At 54.8% G+C, this 21,588-nt stretch overlaps 1 protein-coding gene across 3 annotated transcripts in view; it reads left to right on the forward strand.

Moving 5' to 3' along the window:
* Camk2b (calcium/calmodulin dependent protein kinase II beta) overlaps window positions 1–21,588 on the forward strand; it is a 90,474-nt gene that overhangs the window by 52,777 nt on the left and 16,109 nt on the right. For all 3 annotated transcript variants that reach the window (XM_059275012.1, XM_059275011.1, XM_059275010.1), the window contains exons 4-12: window positions 7,699–7,753; window positions 10,569–10,634; window positions 15,809–15,881; window positions 18,461–18,563; window positions 18,637–18,720; window positions 19,214–19,308; window positions 19,427–19,549; window positions 19,877–19,960; window positions 20,896–20,938. In XM_059275012.1, the coding sequence (XP_059130995.1) occupies window positions 7,699–7,753; window positions 10,569–10,634; window positions 15,809–15,881; window positions 18,461–18,563; window positions 18,637–18,720; window positions 19,214–19,308; window positions 19,427–19,549; window positions 19,877–19,960; window positions 20,896–20,938 (726 nt within the window). The remainder of the gene's footprint in view (window positions 1–7,698; window positions 7,754–10,568; window positions 10,635–15,808; window positions 15,882–18,460; window positions 18,564–18,636; window positions 18,721–19,213; window positions 19,309–19,426; window positions 19,550–19,876; window positions 19,961–20,895; window positions 20,939–21,588) is intronic.

The following is a 21,588-nucleotide window of genomic DNA, read 5'->3' on the forward strand; positions in this document are numbered from 1 at the left end:
TACAGCAGTTTCATTTCAGTCAGGTTAGGACCCCAAACCAGAGCATTCCCGGACACAGAGCTGAGGCTGTGGGGCTCCCGTGGAACCCTCTCTGAAGATCCAGGGGCTCTCTGAGGAGGTGAGGGGACTCCTAGGGCTTCCCCCAGCCCTCTCTTCCTCCTCTCACCTCAGCCCCACTTCTAAACAGAAAGCTGTCCACAGGCCACCCTGAGGCCAGGAGCAAGTGCTGGGGACAGGTAGGGAGGTGGCTCTGGGTTGGGGGTAAGTGGGGAAGCAGTGTGTGACAGGGCCGAGTAAGAGAGACGACTCTGTCTCCCCTCTGACACTGGAAATGGCTCCTGCCACTCTCCCAGGGACCTGGTGGGATGAGCTGAGCTGACTCACTTGGGAAGCAATATAAAACCAAGTTCCCCCTTAAGAGAAGCAGCGTCCACTGTGAAGCCCCTCCTTCCCAGAGGCCTGAACTAAGGCCCGCCCACACGCTCAGAGCAGACTTCTAATTGGTGAAAGGGTTTCTTTCATCCAGTGGTTTCACAAGTATGGCATCCATCTGTGCTGTAGAACAAATAACCCCCAAGCCTTGGCTGCCCAGGCTGGGTTGTCCCAGCCTCTGCTCTGCTGGCAGGCCTCCACGGAGCTCGTGGGACTCACTACAAAGTGTCCTTGGTTCAAAAGTGGCTAAGAATTTCACAGCAGGACTGGAGAGACGGCCCTTAGGAGCACGTGTTGCTCTGCAGAGGACCCAAGTCGGCTCCCAGAACCCATGTGGCAGTGCACAACCACCCTATAGTTCCAATTCCAGGGAGTCCAACACCCTTTCTGAACTCTGTGAGTACCAGGTAAAATTGGCATACGTAGACACGTGCAGGCAAAACACTCATAAAGTAAAATAAATCAGTTTTAAAAAAGAATTTCAAGTCAGCAGCAGGAGCAGAGCCGTCTTGAGCTGATCAGGCCCCTCTCCACCAGCAGGCCCTGCATACTGGTGATGCCTAGGGCACATATGTGTGGTAAATCCAGCCGGGGCTGTGTCTGCCCGGGCCTTGACTGGAGCCTCAGAGTTAGTTTCCAAGATGGCTCCTTCGACTTCCTCAGTTCCTCTCCATAAGTATCTCTCTCCCCAGAGCCATGTAAGCATCGCTGTGGTATGGCAACTGGTTCCTCCAAGACCAGGGATGGCGGGAAAGAGTGTTAGTCAGCTTCCACTGCTGTGACAAAATCAGCCTGTAAAGAGAAACGTGTTTTAGGTCATCATTACTGAGATGCCAGTCCAGGGACTGGACGGGTGGCTAGGTGGGTAATGCCTATCTGTCACAGAAGCCCGAGGCTCAGCTCCCTAGCACCCATGAGCATGCCAAGCAGGCATGGTGACCATCCTGCAATCCCAGTGTTCAGGAGGTGGCAACAGGGGACGCCCAGGGCAAGCTGGCTGGCTGGGTTCAAATGAGAAACCCTGCCTCATATTAAGGCAGAAAGTAATTGAGGAAGATACTAAATGTCAGCCTCTGGCCTCCACATGTATCCACACACATACATGTGCCCCCACATGTGTGACCATGAATACACTCATGTACATAGTATACACACACACACACACACACACACACACACACACACACACACACACAGTAACAGTCCACAATTGCTTGGCCTGGTTGCTTTGGGCCCGTTGCAGAAGCGAATGTGGGAGATCTGTTCACCAGACACATGGCATTGGGGGAACAATGGGTAGAGAGGATGGGGGTCTCAAGATCGCCTTCAGGAACACATCCCCACTGATCAACTTCCTTTCACTAGGCCCCACCCCTTAAAGGATCCGTCTCTCAATAGTACCCTGTGCTGGAATCAAGCCTTCAATATGTGGGCCTTTGGGGGACACTTCTAAACACAGTCTACAGAGACAAAACAGAGAAACAGAGACAAGTGTGAGTCAACAGAGAGTGACAGAGACACACGCAGAGAAAATGAGGGGACATTGCCTTTAAAAGGTGTGATAAACGCGTGACAATATTCCTGTGTAGCTGCACAGCCCTGTGGCATTAACTACATCTACAGTGCATGGAACCTTCTTCATTGCCTATAGCCAAACCTTTTTCCTCTTTCCCATCAGCTTTACCCTCATTAAAGAACTCCCCATTCCCCTCTTCCTGTCCCTGGACCCGACACTTTGCTTCTGTGTCTGTGACTGACCACCCTCAAAGCCTCGTGGAAATGGAGCTGGGCCATACATGGTCTGTCTTTCCATGACTGGCTTATTTCACTGGGTGATGTTCTCCGAGGTCATCTTCGTCAGAATGTCTTCTTCTTCTCCTCCTCCTCCTTCATCTTCGAGACAGGTCTCTCTGTGTAGCCCCCACTGTCCTCACTCTGTAGACCAGGCTGTCCTTGAACTCACAGAGATCCACCTGCCTCTGCCTCCTGAGTGCTGGGATTAAAGTCGTGCGCCATCGCTGCCCAACTAACATTTCTTCCTTTTGAAGGCTGAATAATATTACATGGCAGTTCCACATTTTGTCTGTTCATCCGTCTCTGGACGGACACTTGGGACTGCTTCTACCTCTTGGCCATTGTGAATGGTTCTGTTCTCATGGGGTACACAGGTGTGTGAGCCCCTGCCTTCAATCCCGAGCATACACCTGAGAGCAGTGTTGCTCGCGTGTGAACCCTGTTTAACCCTTTGAGGAACCATGTGCCTTCTTATGATCTCCTTTACATGGCGTCACTCCTGCATACTCTATTTGAAGGCCACAGACAGGGCAAGCAAAGGAAATGCACCACGAGGCTTGGGATGTATTTTGCAGCCACCATGGTGAATACCCAAGGTTATAGGTCGGTTCCTACCTGCTGAGCTGTCTCATTGTAAGTGAGGTTCATGGCCTCACCCCAGTACCAGCCATAAAGTGAATCCATCGACCCCTAGCTGCCAGCCCCCTGCCACAGGGCTTGGCCAAGTGCTTGCTCTAGAGTGGTCCCGTCTCCTTCAGAGTCAAAGGGAGGCCTGGGAAGTACAGCAGCCCCGGGTGTGGCCTGACCTTTGCAGTGTTGTGAAGAGGGAGCCTGGGGAGGCCTGATTGGGTCACTTGCAACAGGAAGAAGCTTTGCCTGGATCCCCCTCCTAGGAAGCAGCCCAACTCATTCAGGCTGTCACCCTGGTCTTTAGACTCTAGGTGTCCTGGTGTCAGCAAAGAGGCCCTCAGAAGCTTAGAAGAGAGCCACAAATCAGAGCCAACAAGGATACATCCATAGACCTTCATAGGGGGGTCCTGGTATGGAGAAGGGGTTCCTCTGGGTTGTCTGGAAGAAGGCGGAATGAACAGAGGAACCCATGTGGTCTTGGACCCTGTGCCATCCAAGACAGGGTCCCCAGGTGAGGGTTGTGACAGTGAAGTTGGTACCTGTGTGGCACTTCTCCTTGAGCGCAGATGGTCTATGCCTGACCTGGATGTGTCCCTGAGCTCAGCGCCATCCCCAGGGAGGCTCCAGAGTTCATTATTCAGCACATGTTTATAAATGCCTGCCTTGGGCCAGGAGAAGCAGTCCCAGGTTGCCTCGGGTCACTTGCAAGAGCTGCAGCCAGGGCTTCTGATCGCTATGGCCACTGTTGACATCACGTGCTTGACCTGCAGGTGGGAGCCAGTGCCGCTGAGGGTGTTGTCCTTCGCTCTCTGGGGTGGCAGATGGTTCTGCCTGGGAAGGAGCAGGTCCTAAAGACCCGCCTTGCACAGTGACGGAGACCAGGGGGAGCCTCGGCAGCACCTATGACTGGGCGCACCTCCTGTCAGGAGTCCGGAGCCCCCTTTCCTGGATGAAGGCTTGCCCTCTGCCTACCAGCTCCCTCTCTTCTGAGCCTGCCTTAGAGTCAGAAAGGTCTTTCTATCGAGTTTCTTGACTGAGGAGCTAGGCGAAGGGGCACCCAAAGGATGGAGCCCACTGAGGACAAGAGGGAGCCCAGGGAGAGGCCACAGAGGTTACAGGAGCTGTAGCCAGGACTTCGGATAGCTAGCCCGATACTGACATCACATGCTTGGTGGGCAGGTGGAAGCCAGTGCCGCTGTGGGTCAGGGGATCATGAGCAGAAGGGCCCCCAAGTCCTCTCATGTTTGGGTGCCTGGAGCTGCTTTGCCCTCAGATGCCACAACTCCAGCTGGACTCGGGTGTCTGGGTCCTTGAGCTCTCTCTACTCAGCAGAAGGGAGAGGAGTCCCCAGCAGCTGGAAGCCCGCAGTAGACCAGGCAAGGGGACATGGTCATACTTCTCCGTTCCTCTGCCCTGGGAGACTGAGGTGGGTGTGTTAGCTCTGGGTGAGATCTGCCACTGGCCACCTGACCCAGACCCTCATGCCTGGCCTGGCAAGAGGCTGCGGTGGACTTACCCATCACCACCTCTGTTTACCAGCCAGCAGAGTGTCGTTTACTTTCTGTTCTTACATAGGTTTTGTCACAGTTCTCTTCTTCCTTAGCCTTTTCTGTGAATTCACAGATCTGATGTGCTGGGTAGGGTTTCTTCAAAGCCATTAAAGTAAACACCATTCTTAAAAATGGGGTCCACGTACCTACTCCCTTAATTCCACATACACAGAGCCCTGTGGTTCCTTCTGCGGGAGGAACCTGTGTCCTAGAAAGGAGATGGGACCTGCCTGGCCAAGCCCCTTCATTCTCTAAGCAGGTGGCTGAGGACAGGCAGCCCCCACCAACAGGCCTTTCCTGGGGAACCTAGGGGCAGTGAAGCAACTAACTCTATCTTAGGGTTTCTATTGCTGTGAAGAGACACCATGACCACGGCAACTCTTACAAAGGACAACATTTAACTGGGGCTGGCTTACAGTTCATTATCATCAAGGCAGGAAGCATGGCAGCATGTAGGCAGACATGGTACAGCATGCAGGCAGACATGATACTGCAGAAGGAGCTGAGAGTGCTGTATCTGAATCCACAGGCAGCAGCCAGAGAGCTGGATTGAGTTTCTGAGACCTCAAAGCCCACCCCCTAGGGACACACTTCCTCCAACAAAGCCACACCTACTCCAATGAGACCACACCTCCTAATAGTGCCACTCCCTATGGACCTATGGGGGCCCTTCCTATTCAAACCTCCACACACTGAGGGATCCAGCTGGGCCTTTTCTAGAACAGCATCCTCAGGGACAGATGGAAGAAAGCTCTCCTGTAGCCTGCTCTGCTCAGAATGGTGCGCCCCAGAGTGGAGGCAGCTGGGGCATCTCAGACCGGCCACCCTGATGGGCCCCCACTAGGAAGGAGCCAGACAAATGTGCTTTGGCTCAACCTCAGAGCTTTTGTTGGCAGGTCCCTGAAGCAGGCTGTCAGCAGGGACCAGGGACTCACCTTGACTTAGGGAGACATAGGTCAGAGTGGGGGTCCATTTAGAAATAGAGAGTCTAGGGGACCAAGTAGAACATAGCCATCCTCAGAGAGGGGCCGACAAGGATGTGAGTCCTAGAGGATGGTTTTGGTAAGGCTGGGGGAGAAGCCATGCTGCTGAGCTTAGATCCAGGAAGTGGAGGAAGAAATGGAAGGACCTGTGTCTATTGTAGCTGCTGCCAGACCACTGCCATGGGTGTCAGAAAGCAGCCCAGGTCCCTAAGTGGCCGCACACTCAGAGTCTCAGTCATCTGGTGTTTCTCATACCCATATGACAGTGATGATAATGACATACAGGGAACACTCACTGCTTCATGTGAGCACATAGGACAGTGGTAATGACAGATACAGGGAGCACTCACTGCTTTGTGTGAGCACATAGGACAGTGGCAATGATGACAGATACAGGGAGCACTCACTGCTTCATGTGAGCACATAGGACAGTGGTGATGATGACAGATACAGGGAGCACTCACTGCTTCATGTGAGCACATAGGACAGTGGTGATGATGACAGATACAGGGAGCACATAGGACAGTGGTAATGACAGATACAGGGAGCACTCACTGCTTCGTGTGAGCACATAGGACAGTGGTGATGATGACAGATACAGGGAGCACTCACTGCTTCATATGAGCACATAGGACAGTGGTGATGATGACAGATACAGGGAGCACTCACTGCTTCATATGAGCACATAGGACAGTGGTGATGATGACAGATACAGGGAGCACTCACTGCTTTGTGTGAGCACATAGAACAGTGATGATGATGACAGGTACAGGGAGCACTCACTGCTTTGTGTGAGCACATAGGACAGTGGTGATGATGACAGATACAGGGAGCACTCACTGCTTTGTGTGATTACATAATTCACAGCAACCTACAAGCAGGTGTTGCTTCCTTCCACTTTACAGAGCTGCAGACTGAGGTTGAGGTGACGGGGGGGGGGGGGGTGGCCAGGGGGCGGGGGACATGGTCCCTCCCAATTTAGAGTTAGTTTGGTGGCCACAGAGCGTGTCCCTCTGTTTCCTGGCTCTGTGGAGGGCCTGGGGCCTGGTGTGCTCTCAAAGGTAGACATGAGGTGAAGTGCCCCATGGGGCTAAGGTGCTGGAACTGAACTGGGAAGGGCGCTATCAGAGCTCCTAGGCATAAGGATACTATCAGGATGGTGCCTGGGAGACCCGGTGCCAGGAAGGAAGATGCTGGCAGCCAGCTAGAAACTAGGGCAGTGGGGGAGGGTGCCAGGAGCAGGAATTGTGTGGGCTGTTTTTGCCTGAGGTCCTGGAGCCCTGTGGGACCAGGGAGAAGGTGGCTGCTCTTCACCCTCCAGCCCCATGGCCCAGTCTTGGGTGGGAGAAGACAGCAAGAACTTAGAGATCCCAAGAGCCCCAGGACCAAGGCTGGCATTGTGCGCTCCCTGGAACCAGACCCTTGATCCCACAGCCCCGCTTCACCTTTCGTGGGTTGTGTACCTTCAGCTGATTAGTCAACCTCCGCCTCAGCTCCCTTTTCTGCAGCCTGGAGGGGTGGTGGGGAAGCTAATTGAACCGACACATGCAAGGTGCTCAGAGCAGCCCTGGCACACAGCGCTGTTCTAGCAAAGGGCAGAACCCGCACGTGGGAGAGCAGGGCCCAAAGTGACTCAGTCCTGGGAAATCCTTCCTGCTTGGTGCAGGGTGCAGCTCAAAGCCTCACTACAGCTCCCTCACTCCTTCCTCACAGCCCATCAACTCCTGCCAGCCCAGGCAGGGACTAGGAGAGAACCTGAATATAAGTTCACAAGTGGTGTGGAAATAAGGCCAGAGGGAGGGAGTCTGTTAGATCCCACTGGCCAAAAGAAATCCGAAGTCAAGGTCTGAGCCTTCTTCCGAGCCTAGTCCCTGCCCTGCCGAGGGCAGTCTTAGGGTCCGGAATGAATAATGGGTTTGTTTCCTGCAGAATTCCCTCCTATGATGGTGTGGCTCCTGTCAGGGGCTCAGTGGCGAGCCTTTCCTGTGTTTCCCTCTGGTAGAGTTGGAAATAGAAGAGCAGAGAGGGGCCAGGGGAAGGGCAAGGTGCTGCCTAGAGCTCTGTGGTGCTGCCTAGAGCTCTGTGGTGCTGCCTAGAGCTCTGTGGTGCTCCCTCAGGCTCAGCCTGCAGCACCTGAAGCCAGCTTGTAGCTCCCCAAGTCCCAGTCAGCCTCTTTGTCTTGGGGGAGACCCCGTGGGTCACAGGGCTTTGCACCACTGCTGCTGGCGTGGGCCCAGACAGGGTGGGGATGGGCACTAGGGACTATCCTGGGCTACATCCAGCTCCTCATGACTTCTCTGTTCCTGCAGTACGTCTCCACGACAGCATCTCTGAAGAAGGCTTCCACTACCTGGTCTTCGATCTGTAAGTGCCAGAGCTGAGGACCCTCACCCTCCTTCACTCCCAGTGTGGGGCCCTCGTCCTCCTCGGCCTCAGGAACAGTTCTGTCCCTACATCAGGACACCCCTCGAGTGCACCTCCGCAGGGGTTTTCCTTATTCCCAGACATACCCAGCCTACCCACCTCTGACTTGGCTATGCACAGGTTTTTACCCACAAGTCTGAGTGTGACATGCTGAGGTGGTCCTCCATGCAGAAAGTTGGTAGGTGGGGGCAGTGGAGGGGGGACCACAGGGAGCAGTCAGTGCCCATTCACCTTCCTCCCTTCTGAGGCCTGGAGGCTCCAAGTCCTGTCACGCCAGGTTGGGGTAGAGCTGGCTGGCGTGAGCACGTTTTATAATTATGAGTGAAAGGATGTACATACACACACATGTGTGATGGTACCTGAGCTTGTGAGAGAGAGTAGGTACAGAGGTGGTTTGTCTAAGGTCCATGGGTGTACATGCATGATGTCTGTTTTCTGAATGTGAACCTGTACGTGGTTTGGGGATGCAAGCCTGTGTGTGTGTGTGTGTGTGTGTGTGTGTGTGTGTGTGTGTGTGTGCACGCATGCATGTGTGCATGTGAGTGTGTTTGCATGAGAGTGTGTGCAGTAGCTGAGTGAGAAGGCGTTCGGGGCCAACTCCGCCTCTCACTTCCTGCCGGATTTAGAAGCGATGATCTCATCTCCCTTACTCCTGACAGCCCCTGTTAAGCAGTACTATATTTAGCTGTCCGTGAATCAGGGCTGCTTCGGGACCCTGGGCTGGGTGGGGGCCCAGGGGCTTTGGCTTGCCCTGGTGGCCTCCAGACTGCGTAGCCAGGGGAGCCTGGATCTGGTGCCGTTACCATGGTTACCACATGCCCTCTGGCTGCCCTTGAGCAACAGGCTGAATGGGAACAGGAGGTGCCTTCCTAGGCCCATCTTCCTCCTCAGACAACAGATGTCCAGGCTGTTGGACATGCAGGCCTTAGTGTCTGCTCCCTGTAGGGTCTTCTGGTGAGGAAGCTAGGCCTTCATGGAGTTTGGATATTTCTCAGATACCTCTATGTGTCCCACAAGACCCTGACTAGAATTATCAGCTAGATAACACTACAGTCTGACTGAATCTGTGTCCTGACATGTCAGTCTCATGGCCTGAGGTGGACAGGGTCACTGTTTCCCCTATGTGCCCCAAACCTACTTTCACTACCCTCTCTTCTCCAAAAACAGAGGCCTGTGGACTGAGGGTGGTCCTGTCCAGGGCCCCTGATGGCCAACAGATGGTTGTAATTATTGCAGGAGCTGAGAAGGAAAGAGAATGGGGGAGGGGCTATATGTGTGTATATGACACATTTATCCCTCAGACCTCCCAAGACATGCCAGGCAGGCAGCTGCAGGGAGAGACTGAGGTGGGTCTGGACAGAAGGCCTAAGCATCCTCCTCCTGTGCCTCCGGAGCCTTCAGGGTTGCGGGTTCTGAGGTGGTCTGGTAGCGCCCCAGCAGGCCCTGAGGCCTTGTCAACCTGGAGCCCTATGGGTTCTGGGAGATGACTGGTACACACCAGACCAGGGCATGAAAGCTACAGGGCAGGGATCCCAGCCGTGGTCCCAAATTTCCCACAGCAGCCAACCCAGTGGAGGCCCAGTTCCCTGCGCTGAGACTCTGGACCAGGAGATGGCCTGGTGCCCACCCACCAAAATGCAACTTCCTGAACACTTGAGGTACCGCAGGAGGCCTAGCCCTGGCACAGATCTGGCACCTCCAAGGGCATCCTTTGAGCTACAGCTCTGCACCAAGACCCACTGGCCTTATGCCATTTCCTCTGCCCAGACTTGAATTTACAAAGCCTGGTTCCAGACTATTTTGTCCTGAGACTCAAACAATTGACCACCTAGCATGGAGACAGCAGCCCCTTACCTGGGCTGCTCCTGAATCTGGCTTTCCTGTTGCACGTGTGTGTGCAAATGGCACACTCACAATGCTGCCTTTCCTTCTTTGGGGTGGGCATTTGCTGGCTGGAGACAGAGACAAAGGACAGGAGGGTGCGTGGGCAGAGTATATCACCTCTGTCATCCGTGGTCTCATGGGGACAGGAGTTCAGGTATCTCAAGACTTCAGCCCACCATGGAAGCCATATATATCCAGGCACCATATCCTCTGGACACTCACCACTGTGTGAGGCCTCAAATCTGGGCCTGGGACAGGGGAGTGCTGAAGCGGGGAAGCCAGATCTCCTCAGACCTAGAATTGGAGTCACCCCCTCTGGGTCTAACACTAGAAAGCCCTGGCTCAAAGCCCTGTGCTGCCTGCTCTGGCCACTTAGATCTGAGAAACTCCGTGATGATGGCTGTGAGGATAGAAGTATTACATGAAATCAGGGGTGAGCAAGTATGCCCTTGAGAAGTTGTCGATGGAGGATGGAGGTGATGGTGATCGGGCGTGATGGTGATGATGATGGTAGTGGTCGTGATGAGATGGTAGCAGTGATGATGATGATGATGATGGTAATGGTGGTATTGGTAGTGGTGATGGTGAGGTGGTGGTGGTGATGGAGATGATGATGGTGGTCATGGTAATGGTGATGTAATGAGAGATGATATGAGAACAGCGATGTCGATGATGATGATGATGATGGTGGTGATAGTGATGGTGAGGACAGTGATGGCAGTGGTGGTAGAAATGATGGTGGTCCTGATGGCAGTGACGACCATGGTCATCATGGCGGTGGTGGTGGTGGTGATGGGTGATGATGGTGGTGACAGTGATGGATCAGGGTGATGAGGAGCTCCAGGATCCATGACCCTGTGCTTTCTCGTAGGGTCACTGGTGGGGAGCTCTTCGAAGACATCGTGGCGAGAGAGTACTACAGCGAGGCTGATGCCAGGTGGGTTCAGAGCTCCGCCCCGTGCTCCCCTTTCTGTGACCCCCCACTTGTCCCGTGAGTCGCTGTCATTTCCGTGGCCCCTCAGAGGCCACCTGAGGAGAGGTGTCAGTCAGCAGGCCTATGGGAACTCTCTGAGCCAGAGGCAGGAGCAAGGGCCTCTGCGTGCCTTTAGCCAGCACAGAGGTGTGGCCCGAGTGGGGAGCAGCTGGGCATGCGCAATGAGGAGGTGCTCTTGGGGCGGCTTACAGGGGAGGAGCCCTGGACACCCTCCTGCTTTGCTCTTGGACATGCCATCCACGGCCCACTAGTCCCCCACAGATAAGCATGTCCACATGATTTTCTAAGACAGACAGACAGATCAGGAATCAATCCCCAGCCATGGTGTCCTCTCAGAGCCACCCTGGGCTCCACCCAGCATGGTCATAGGAGGTCATAGTGGTGCGACTGGAAAGGTACCACTGGTTCTCCTCCCAGAGCTCCTGGACTCCTGCTCCAGGGCAACGAGAAGAGGTCAGGAGAGACCTGAAACCTTAGTCTCAGTACAGGGCCAAGGGCCCCGTGCCCTCCCATCCAGGATGCCAGGCAGAGGCTTGAGCCCTGGGTCTATGGGCCTCTGGCGTGCAGGTGAGTGGAGGTACGTGGATTCCGTCCAGGCCTGGACTCCCCGTGGATATTCGAGGAAACAGCCTTTCTCTCCAGGCCAGTCTTTTCCAGGGCGATGAAGAAGGATGATGACCCAGAGGTGGCTGTTTAAGGCTGAGGACCAGAACGAAGGGTGTCAGCTGTGGCTTCTGGGGCCCACATCAGATGCCACCCAGACTGTGTCTTGTCTCAGGGATATCTGCAGATGGTCACCCCTGCCTGTGGGCCCTGTCCACCTCTGCCTGACTGCAGATGTGTGTTTAAAAAGAAAAAGGGCCACAGTGGTCCTTTCCAAGCAGTCGAGTTTTGGGTGGTTTTAAATTTTTTATCTTGTCTATCTTAAAGCTCGTCTTTAAGGAATATGTATTATATCCCTAATCGAGAAAAGTGAATATTATTTTTGCAGGAGCTTTATGTGACTCGGTTCTGCACTGGCAGGCACCCTTGCCTTTCACCACAGGCCCTGAGTCCCTGTGGGAAACCATGAGCATCCTGGCTCATCATGGCCTCTTAGGTCTTCCCCATGGAGCCAGGCAGCAGAGGCCAAGCCACAGAGAAGGACAGGGTGGGACAGGTCTGTGGCCCAATTCTCAGTCTCGGGAAACTAAGAGTGCTGGGTCCTTCTGAAGGCTCCCTCAGGAAAAACACTGTTTTGAAAAACATCCTAAAAGAGGCCTGCCCCGGGAACTGGAGGAAAAGGAAATTTTCCTGTATATTCTACTTATGAGAGAAGCAGAAGGTAGCAGGAGCTCCTTTCTCTGACCTGAAATGCTGGGTGAGAAATATCAGTAAGCTGGAATGTCACGGCCCTTCCAAGTACCTGCTGGGGTGTCTAATATTCCTTCTCTCCTTATCTATGTCTTCCAACCCTTGCCCCCACCTCCATCCCTATGACCCCATGTGGTGGGGGGTCCCTGTAAGCCTTGTCCTCTAACCTGGGGACTGCTTCCACCATTGAGGTCAAAGCTCACCCCCAGCATACAGGCCTGCTAGCCTTCCAGCCTCAGTCTCTCTCTGACAAGTCCACAGCGCCCTCTGGTGGCTCTAAGGCGCCTGTCTGTAGTAGAACCCCAGTCCCCTTAACCTCCATTTCCGGACCCCCAGCCTTCTTGCTACAGGAGATGGAGGAATAGGGTGGACAGCTCTATCCAAGATCTGTTGGGTCCAGGAGGACTCAAGACTGGGAGTGGCTGAGAGTCCCCAAGTTCTCAGGCTGTTCAGGTCATAGAAACCTGGAGGCTGGGACAGGGAAGTGTTCTGAGTCCTTGCCAGGAACCTTCACGCCTCTTCAGAGGACAGGACTCCCTGCTGCTTCCTAGGGAAACCCTGTGTGGAGAGTATTTAAGGCCTCCTGGACCTAGCTCTGGCTCAGAAGACATGGGGCTCTGTCTCCCCACACAGCTCTTCACAGAGCTCTGTCTCTCGGGGATTTGGGAATGCAAGGGAAGGGGCATGCTCAGTAATCAGGCTGTGAGGAAGGGGTGGACAGGCTGAGTCCTGAGAAGAGGGGAGAGCACACGAGGAATCCCCAGGAAGAGGCTACCCCCCACGTGTATGACAGTCCCGTCTACAAGGCTGTTCCTCTGCAACTTGGCTTTTCTTTCTCACAGTTCTCTGCATTGAGGGAGAACACACAGCCGGGACTCAGATCTCTGGTGGTCTGTCTGCTGGCTGAATCTTTACGTTTCTGCCTCAGGCTTTGGTGCCTAATGGGGAGTCCGTTTAGGTCAGCTCTGTGGTTGTTACCCCTTGGCCATTGACTCGCCCCAGGATGCATCCCACCACTGACTGGGGTTGAGAGGACACCGTCTGGCCAGATGCAGTGGAGGCAGATTCCTACTGTCCAGAGCAGGAAAACAGACCAGAGGGGCTTTTCAGAAACCGTTTCTATCCAAGGAAGCTGGAGGTTCCTTTTAGAGTGCCACAGGGCTTTTATACTGGAGCTTGTAGGGGAAACTTAGAGGTGACCGAGTCTTTTTGGAAAACGAAGTTCCAAATACCAACATTAATTCTTGTAAGTCTTAGAAGCCAGGCACAGTGACAGCTACTGTAGTACTACTGACGAGGTCCCAGACCGAGAATCATGCCCAGAACCCTGCCAGTGTCCAGAATGCTGTTTGAGGATGATTCTGCCCACAGAGTGACTTATAAATTGATCAAAACTTTGACACTGGGTGGTGGTGGCACGCCTTTAATCCCAGCACTTGGGAGACAGAGACAGGCGGATCTCTGTGAGTTCAAGGCCAGCCTGGTCTACAAAGCGAGTTCTAGGACAGCTAGGACTGTTACACAGAGAAACCCTGTCTCAAAAAATAAAAAAAAATAAATAAAAGAGAAAGAAAGGAAGGAAGGAAGGAAGGAAGGAAGGAAGGAAGGAAGGAAGGAAGAAAGAAAGAAAGAAAGAGAAAGAAAGAAAGAAAGAAAGAAAGAAAGAAAGAAAGAAAGAAAGAAAGAAAGAAAGAAAGAAAGAAAGAAAGGTATTGACTTTGCCTGGCGATGGAGGTAGCAGTTGGGCCAAGGCAGCTTGAAGAAATGTCCCTAAAGAGAGTCCCCTGTGTGGCCATTCAGGGGTAGTCTGCCTTCAGGCCAGTGTTACCACTGTTCCTCATGCAGCCTGGGACCACGTTCTCCTGGAGAGCCTTGGCTTGCTGACCAGCCTGTTCCTGGGTACTAGAGATCCTCTCAGGGTGGCTGTGAAGTCTGGGAGGAACCTCCATCTGGGTGAGAACTGGACTATGCCAGAAAGGGGAGATCATGAGTCCAGCAGCATGGGCTAGTGCCTCTGGGCACCTAAAGAGGTCTCTAGTGGTTTTCTGGGGACCCAGAACCAACAGGAAGGGTGCCTCAGGGGACAGGTGCGTAGAACAGTGTGCACTGCTGTGCACATCCTGGTCATGCCATCATGGAGGGTAAGACCACAGGGCCTGGTCTAGAGCCTTGACTGGACTTCAGTGGTCTCTCAAGAGACCGAGCTAGAGGAAGCTCATGGAGGAAGGTGCCAGCTCTGGCCCTCAGCAGTCTGCAGTGTGTGGAGCAGACTGGTGGTCTTTGCTGGTGGTGTCTAGGGAGATGACATTTCCTAGTGAATATGACTGCACATAAATCGATCCATTGGAAGAACATCCCAGGCAGAGGAGAGGTCAGCAAAGCAGGCCTGCAAACCACAGACCTGACATACAGTCTGTTCCTCCTATTCTCTCTAAATAGGGCCACAGGGCCTGGCTATCCATTCTGTGTAGTCTCAGAGGCCCGTTGGCCATTGGGAGAGTCAAGAGGAGCCTCTGAGGGCCTGGGGGAAGTATCGTGAACTCATAACTGTGCCCCTGTTGGCTCTGGTATATGCCATGTTTGGCCTGTGGGAAGACTGAGCTCTGCCCACTTGAGCGAGGCATGTTGTGCCCAGTCCTGCAGGCCCTGCCCTGAACACAACTGACCCCTAACCTGCATGGGACTGAGAGCCACCCTGAATGACAAGTGCTTGGCTCTCTTGGGGACCAGAAAGAGAGCAAGAATAAGTGATGATTACCAGGCACAGTAGGATGTCATGAGAAATGGCAGTTCCTTACTGTGACATAGGCCCTTCAAAACCAGCAGGAATAGGAGATGGGCCAAGGTGGACCCTGGGAGGAGGCTGGGAAGGAGGGTCTCAAGAGCCCAGAACAGGTGAGAGGTGGTAACATTATAGAGGGCTGCCTCCTACATATTGGACATGGTCCTTTCTGAACTCACAAACCTCAGGTTCATACCCATTAGGGTGTCAAGAGTGAGCTTCATGGGGAGAAAACTTAAATGTAATTTTCATGGAACTTATGCTTGGCTCCAGGGGCTACTGGGATGGGGGAGAGAGTTGAGCACTGGCCACAGGGCTTCTGTGTACATGGGGCTGGTGGCCCTGAGTCTGATGTGTGGACAGACAGGAAGGGTTCGAGGCTGACACTGATAGATGTCACAATGAGGAAAGAGCTGGGACAGAGGGGACTCCTGTGCTTAAGCTGCCCTCCGGCTAGAGAGGCACCCTGCACAGTGGCTCCTGGAAGCTGAGCTAGATGAAGAGGCACACAGTAATGCATAGTCACTGCTCCAAAGCAGACAAGCTCACCTACCTACGGTGGCACCGTGCCCCTACCTGCTCCACCCTTCCTCGACTTAGTTTTCCCACTCTCTTGCTCACAGTGTCCACTTCCTGCTGCCCTCAGCTTAGGGTCAGTTTAGCTTAGCTCAGTCTTAAAGGGTTAAGCTAGAAACCAGAGTTTTTCCCCTTCCGAGTTACTTCTGTGGATCTGGTTCAGACTTCCAAACAGACCTGGGCCCAGGAGAGGCAGTGTAAGGGCTAGAACAGTTGCCCTTGGGGCTGAGGAAGGACTCCCTTGTGGCCAGCATCTCCTTCCCCCTGATTCCCCACATCCTCCTTGCTCCCCCAGGCTGGGGATTGAACCCCAGTGCTCCATGGTATTTTCCCCACGCCTCCTGTTGCTGATCCCCTCCTGGCCACCCCAGGACCCCACAACTAACCTGCCTGCTGTTTGCCATAGTCACTGCATCCAGCAGATCCTGGAAGCTGTTCTCCATTGTCACCAAATGGGGGTCGTCCACAGAGACCTCAAGGTGAGTTCTACCCCGCCCTGTGATAGGTGCTGTCACCCACACCTCCAAACTGTGTGAAAGGAGGTGTGGAGGAAGAGGGAGGTGGGGTGTGGAAGATGTGTGTGCATACTGTATGCTTGCGTGAAGGAGTGTGAGTGTGTGTGTACCTGTCTCCGTACGAAGCCACGTGCCTATGTGTGTACAGAGAGGCATGAGTGCATGTGTGTATAAGTCGCTGGGTGTGTACATGCATGTGTGTGCGTGTGCATATATGTGAGATGTAGCTGCACACTTTCAACCCAGTGCCTCTATCTCTGGAGGAGCCAGCCTGCTGGAGTCATCCTGTTAACAGATGTAGACTCAGACTCTTCACTTTCTAGTCTTCTACCAAGATGCAGCTCTGGGGGGTGGGGGTGGGGGTACACAGGTGACTGGGGACAGGTGCTGAGAGTAGGGTTGGTCTGGCTTGGCCAACTCCTCTCAGATCTTTCTTCCCGGTTCTCTGCTGTCCACAGCTGGACTACGGGCTCCAGACTCTGTTCAAAATAAAATGTGTAGCTGGGTGTGGTGGCTCATCCCTTTAATTCCAGTACCCGGAAGATTGAGGCGAGAGGCTCAGGAGTTCAAGGCTAGCCTAGGCTACATAGCAAGTTAGAGGCCAGCCAAGTCTACACGAGACCCTGCCTTATGAAGAGAAAATAATTGATTACAAACTCTCGGATGCTTCCCTTTTCCCCTCCCCCTTCTTCCCTGTAATTTCCCCTTTCCCACGGCCTGCTTCAGTCTGTTGCTGAGTCCGCCTGTTCGGGGACAGTGTAGATGCCAACCTTGGCCTGAATGTCTGTAAGGCCGACCTTCCCCTGAGTATTAGTGCTGACTGGGGTGGTCACTCCTTTCTTAGGCCATAGCTTTCCTGGAGAGGGTGTCACACAGAGGCCCGAGATGTTCCCTGCATCTCTTCATGTGTCCTTGCTTCCTTGAGGGTCCTGTTCTGTCTTATCTGGCACAAGGCCCCTGAGACAAGGGGGGGGCCTTGTCCCCCATTTTGTGAGGTACAGACACTCCATTCCAGAGAGTTGACGTTGAGGCTGAAGAGGGCGTGTTCCCTCTCGTCTCCAATCCTGGACAAACAAGATCTCCCCGTGGAGAGGATAGAATGTCCCTCCTTTCCCAGAGAGAAATCCCACCATCTTGACGAGGCAGACCCGCAGATGGCACAATAGGTTGATGCTACCCAGTCACTCGAGGCAGAAGAGAGCATGGTTAGCTGGTGCGTCTCCGGTGGAGGCTGTGAAGGAGCCAGAGTGCAGCCCAGCCTCTATGACCCAACTGCTGCCTCCCTCCAAGGTCCCAGACTTCCTTGCCTTGCACCGTCTAGGGCCCCCATTTGCCGAACACATCTCCACCGTCTTTTCCTGTAGGAAGGGGTGGGGGTCCCAGAGTGAAGCTTGGGGCCCCTGGCACGCTTACAATGGCAAAATCAAAATGGGCAAGGCTGAGCGTGGACCCCTGCCTAGCCCCAGGGGAGAGGGAGTTCCAGGGGGACTGTAGCTTTGGGCTTGCCTACCTTGCACCCACAGCTGAGCTCTGGTCTGCCTGTAGGCCCAGAGCACCCAACTCAGGAAGCCCACATCTTTCTGTGTAGGGTGGGCACACTTGGATTCCAAGAGCCACCATTAGGCTGTATAAAGTCTGAGTCGGATAACAAAAGAGGCCGTGTGGCCGTGTGTGGTCTGGCTGCAGTATGACCCCAGGAGTGAAGTGCCTCTGTGGAATGAGGGTGCCTGTGAGCTTGCCAAGGGGATCTGAGGGCTGAGGAGCCCCCGGTGGTCAGGAGCCAAACGTCCCGCTGAGCTCTGAGTGCTGCCCAGAGACCCGCTCCTTGGGAGCTAATGCAGCTGCAGGCTCAGGCCAGAACTCTACTGTGATTGGAGGTTGGACAGAAAGGCCAGGGAAGGCAGTAGCTGAGGAGTCTCTCAGGCCCTCACAATCCAGAAACAACAGCCTCTCTGGTCGCTTCTTTAGATGAACCAAATGTCCCTCCACCTGTGGGTGCGGACAACCAAGCGGCCCATGCCTCCTTTCTGTCCATGTGGTAGTGGAGCTGGGTGGGACTTGGTGAGCAGGCTGTGCCTGGCAGGTAGATGCCCTGGGCTGACCAAGGCATTGTAGCCCCTGGGTGTTCCTCCATGTCCTGTGAAGGCGACTGCCCACACCCCTGAACTCTCCGCCATGTGTGAAACGAGGGGGCAGGACCGGCCCTCTATCAGTGGGGTAGCCCTGTAGCCCAGTGGTGAGAACAGTCGTGGGTGTCTGTGAGGGTGAGCTGCAGGTTTGGTTCCCATTTTAAGAGGCAGGATACCCAAGTTCAAGCTGAGAGCCAGCTTCCCTTTGAATGACTAGGATGGCTGTCCTTATCCCCAGAGAGGAACCGGGCTGTAGTGTGTAGTTCTAGGACTCAGTCGTGCCCAAGGACACCCATGTTGGGAGGCAGGCTGTGCCTCTGTGTCCAGCAAACCGCTGCCACCCCTGTCTTGTCCCCTGCCCCCCACAACTGTCCGAGGTGTGAACCCTGTGCCCTGATGGCTGTCTCCCTGTAGCCTGAGAACCTGCTTCTGGCCAGCAAATGCAAAGGGGCCGCAGTGAAACTGGCAGACTTCGGCCTGGCCATCGAGGTGCAGGGAGACCAGCAGGCGTGGTTTGGTGAGTGTCAGGGGGTGGGCAGGGGGTACTGGCAGCTCCTCATGGCCCTTCATGGTCCCTTCCCCTCTGATAGGATTTGCGGGAACGCCGGGCTACCTGTCCCCTGAGGTCCTTCGGAAGGAGGCATATGGCAAACCCGTGGACATCTGGGCATGTGGTAAGACCTGTGTGTGAGAAGTGGTTGGGTTGCATGATGACTGGGTGGTCGTGCATTTCAGGGCTCACCCCCTCTCTCCCAGAGCGTGCAGGTGGCTCGCTTCCCCTGCCCTGAGCCAAGTGTGCGTGTGAGACCTGCCTTTGGGCTGGCTGCCTTGGCAGGGATCTCACACCCTGACTAGAAGTACCAGTGTGCCCCAGGCCATCATGTCTGTCTGCCTGTGCTCATTATAGGTCTGTGTCCAGAGCAAGTGGACACCAGGATACAGGGACCAGGGGCAGTCAGACCACAGGCTCCTTAGGTGGGATCTTCTCTTTCTGGTGGGCATGCAGCAGAGGAGACTGGCCAGGCTCCCCAGTGAAGTAGGGTGGAGATGGAGCAGGGATTACAGGCTGTTTGTGCCGTGCTCCCCATGGCATGGGGGGGGCAAAGGGACACTGAGGACTGACCCTGGTGCCCTCCAGGGCTATGCTGCTCACCTCCCCATCCACAGGGGTGATCCTGTACATCCTGCTGGTGGGCTACCCACCTTTCTGGGATGAGGACCAGCACAAGCTATACCAGCAGATCAAGGCTGGGGCCTATGATGTGAGTGTGCGCCGGTGTGGAGGGTGGGGACTGCCATGCCCCGGGTCTACCTTCCTCGTCATGGCCTCTGCCTGGGGAGGAACTTCAGCCTTGCCCTGTGCACCACTTCCTCCTGTAGTTCCCATCCCCTGAGTGGGACACCGTTACTCCTGAAGCCAAAAACCTCATCAACCAGATGTTGACCATCAACCCTGCCAAACGCATCACGGCCCATGAGGCCCTGAAGCATCCATGGGTCTGCGTAAGTCATCCTTGGCGGCCTCTAGGGGCCAGTTCCTGGTGGGCATATCCAGGGCCCCCAAGATGGCCCTGAGGTTCCGTTCCTCTTGTCTGACCACTTCCCTGGTCTGTGAAGGGCAAGACTTGAACTTGGAAATAAGTTGGGGACAGCAGGGGGAGCAAATGAGCTCATTGTCATGGTGGCTGGTAGCACTCAGAATGCGGGGCCCTAGAGTGCCACTCCCCTGACCCTGTCTCCTCAGCCTCCTCTCTTTCCCACTTGGGGGACAAGGCTGATACTTCCCGGTGTCAGGCCCTCACTGCCCGGTGACTTTCCTTCTCCCGACAGCAACGCTCCACGGTGGCCTCTATGATGCACAGACAGGAGACTGTGGAATGCCTGAAGAAGTTCAATGCAAGGAGGAAGCTGAAGGTGGGCACGGCCCAGCCCCCATCCTCCCGGACTCATGTCCCGGCGGGCCCCATGCTGGAAGTGGGGGTGTCAGTGGGACCTGGAGAAGAGGAGGAGGAAGGAGAAGCCCCCAAGTCTGTGCCCCTTCACAAGTCCAGCTCAGAGGGTTCCAGATGCCGTGACAGCTCAGAGGGTCAGAACCCTGCCCGGGGTGCAGAGCTGGTCACTTCAGCATCCTAAGGGCAGGAGTACTGGCCCAGAGCAGGTTTCGTAAAAGGCAGGGCTGAAGAAGTGTTCTGGTGGGCCCAGCAGGTTGGGGAGGCAGGTAGGCGGGGCTGAGCCTGGTGGTTGCTGTCCAGACAAGGCCAGGGCTAGGCCTAGGAACCATTCTTTTTTTTTTTTTTAAAGATTTATTTATTTATTATGTATACAGTGTTCTGTCTGCATGTACGCCTGCAGGCCAGAAGAGGGCACCAGATCTCATTACAGATGGTTGTGAGCCACCATGTGGTTGCTGGGAATTGAACTCAGGACCTTTGGAAGAACAAGCAGTGCTCTTAACCTCTGAGCCATCTCTCCAGCCCAGGAACCATTCTTGATTGACTTTTCCCAAAGCCCCGAGGAGAGCCCTGACTGCCCTGGGCGGCAGGAGGGGTCACAGCGGCAAGCCTTCCTGGCCACGCCTACTTCTCAGGAGTCTTGACACTGTGATTTGTGGGGAGTGTGAGCTTTAACTGTGGACATAGTGACTTGCCTTTGGTGCAGAGGCTAGGTCCTGGAACTCTTATTTCTCTAGAAGGCTGGGCTGGTATGTGCGTGCGTGCATGAGTGTGTGTGTGTGTGTGTGTGTGTGTGTGTGTGTGTGTGTGCGCGCGCGCATGTGTGCAAGGTCTTCTGGCTAGAAGCCAGCAGGATGCGGACACTAACAGGGTGACCCTGGCTCTGTTTCTCCTTAGGGAGCCATCCTCACCACTATGCTGGCCACACGGAATTTCTCAGGTGAGACCTTCTTCTCCAGGGAGGACCACGTTTCAGTGCCACCCTCGTTCTCCAGAAAGCCCCCTCGTTCCTCACCAGCCCTCAGCCCCAGTCCTCCAGGCTGGTGGGGGCCCGGCTTCTGCCCTCGCCTCTGAGACTTCCCACTTTGCAGAAGGCCTTTCGGCTGCCCTCACTGGGTAGCTGCTGAGGTCTGCTGTGCCCCAGTCCCGCCCCCTCCGTGTTGTTGGGTCTGTGTCCCTCACCCGACACCCCAGTGTCTGTGCTGCCAACACCCGGCCCGCCACCTGTTTCCGTCCGAGCATCTGTTGGGCAGCCCTGTGGCCTCCTTGTCCTCGGCACTCGAAGCATCGTGTTGTGTGTGGGAGATAGCCGACGGTGGGTGGGTGAGAGTGAGGTCTGCGCACGGGGAAACCTCGTCAGTTCTGGATGGGCCGCCTACCCTGGTTGTTCAGGTTTGGGCGATGGGACAACGGAGTCTCCCGGGTCTGTTAGAGACCCGTGGGACCCACCTGGGGGGACGGTGTTGGCCCTAGCGCCCAGACAGCTGTGTCTGTGGCTTCTTCGTCGTCTGACTCTTAAGTGTGCGAGCGTTCATCGTCGTCTCCTTGTCCGTCTGCATCTGGTACCCTGCCTCCTGTTACTTTGCTGTG

The sequence above is a fragment of the Peromyscus eremicus genome, chromosome 10 (assembly GCF_949786415.1).
Source record: "Peromyscus eremicus chromosome 10, PerEre_H2_v1, whole genome shotgun sequence".
In the NCBI taxonomy this organism is placed as follows: Eukaryota; Metazoa; Chordata; class Mammalia; order Rodentia; family Cricetidae; genus Peromyscus; species Peromyscus eremicus.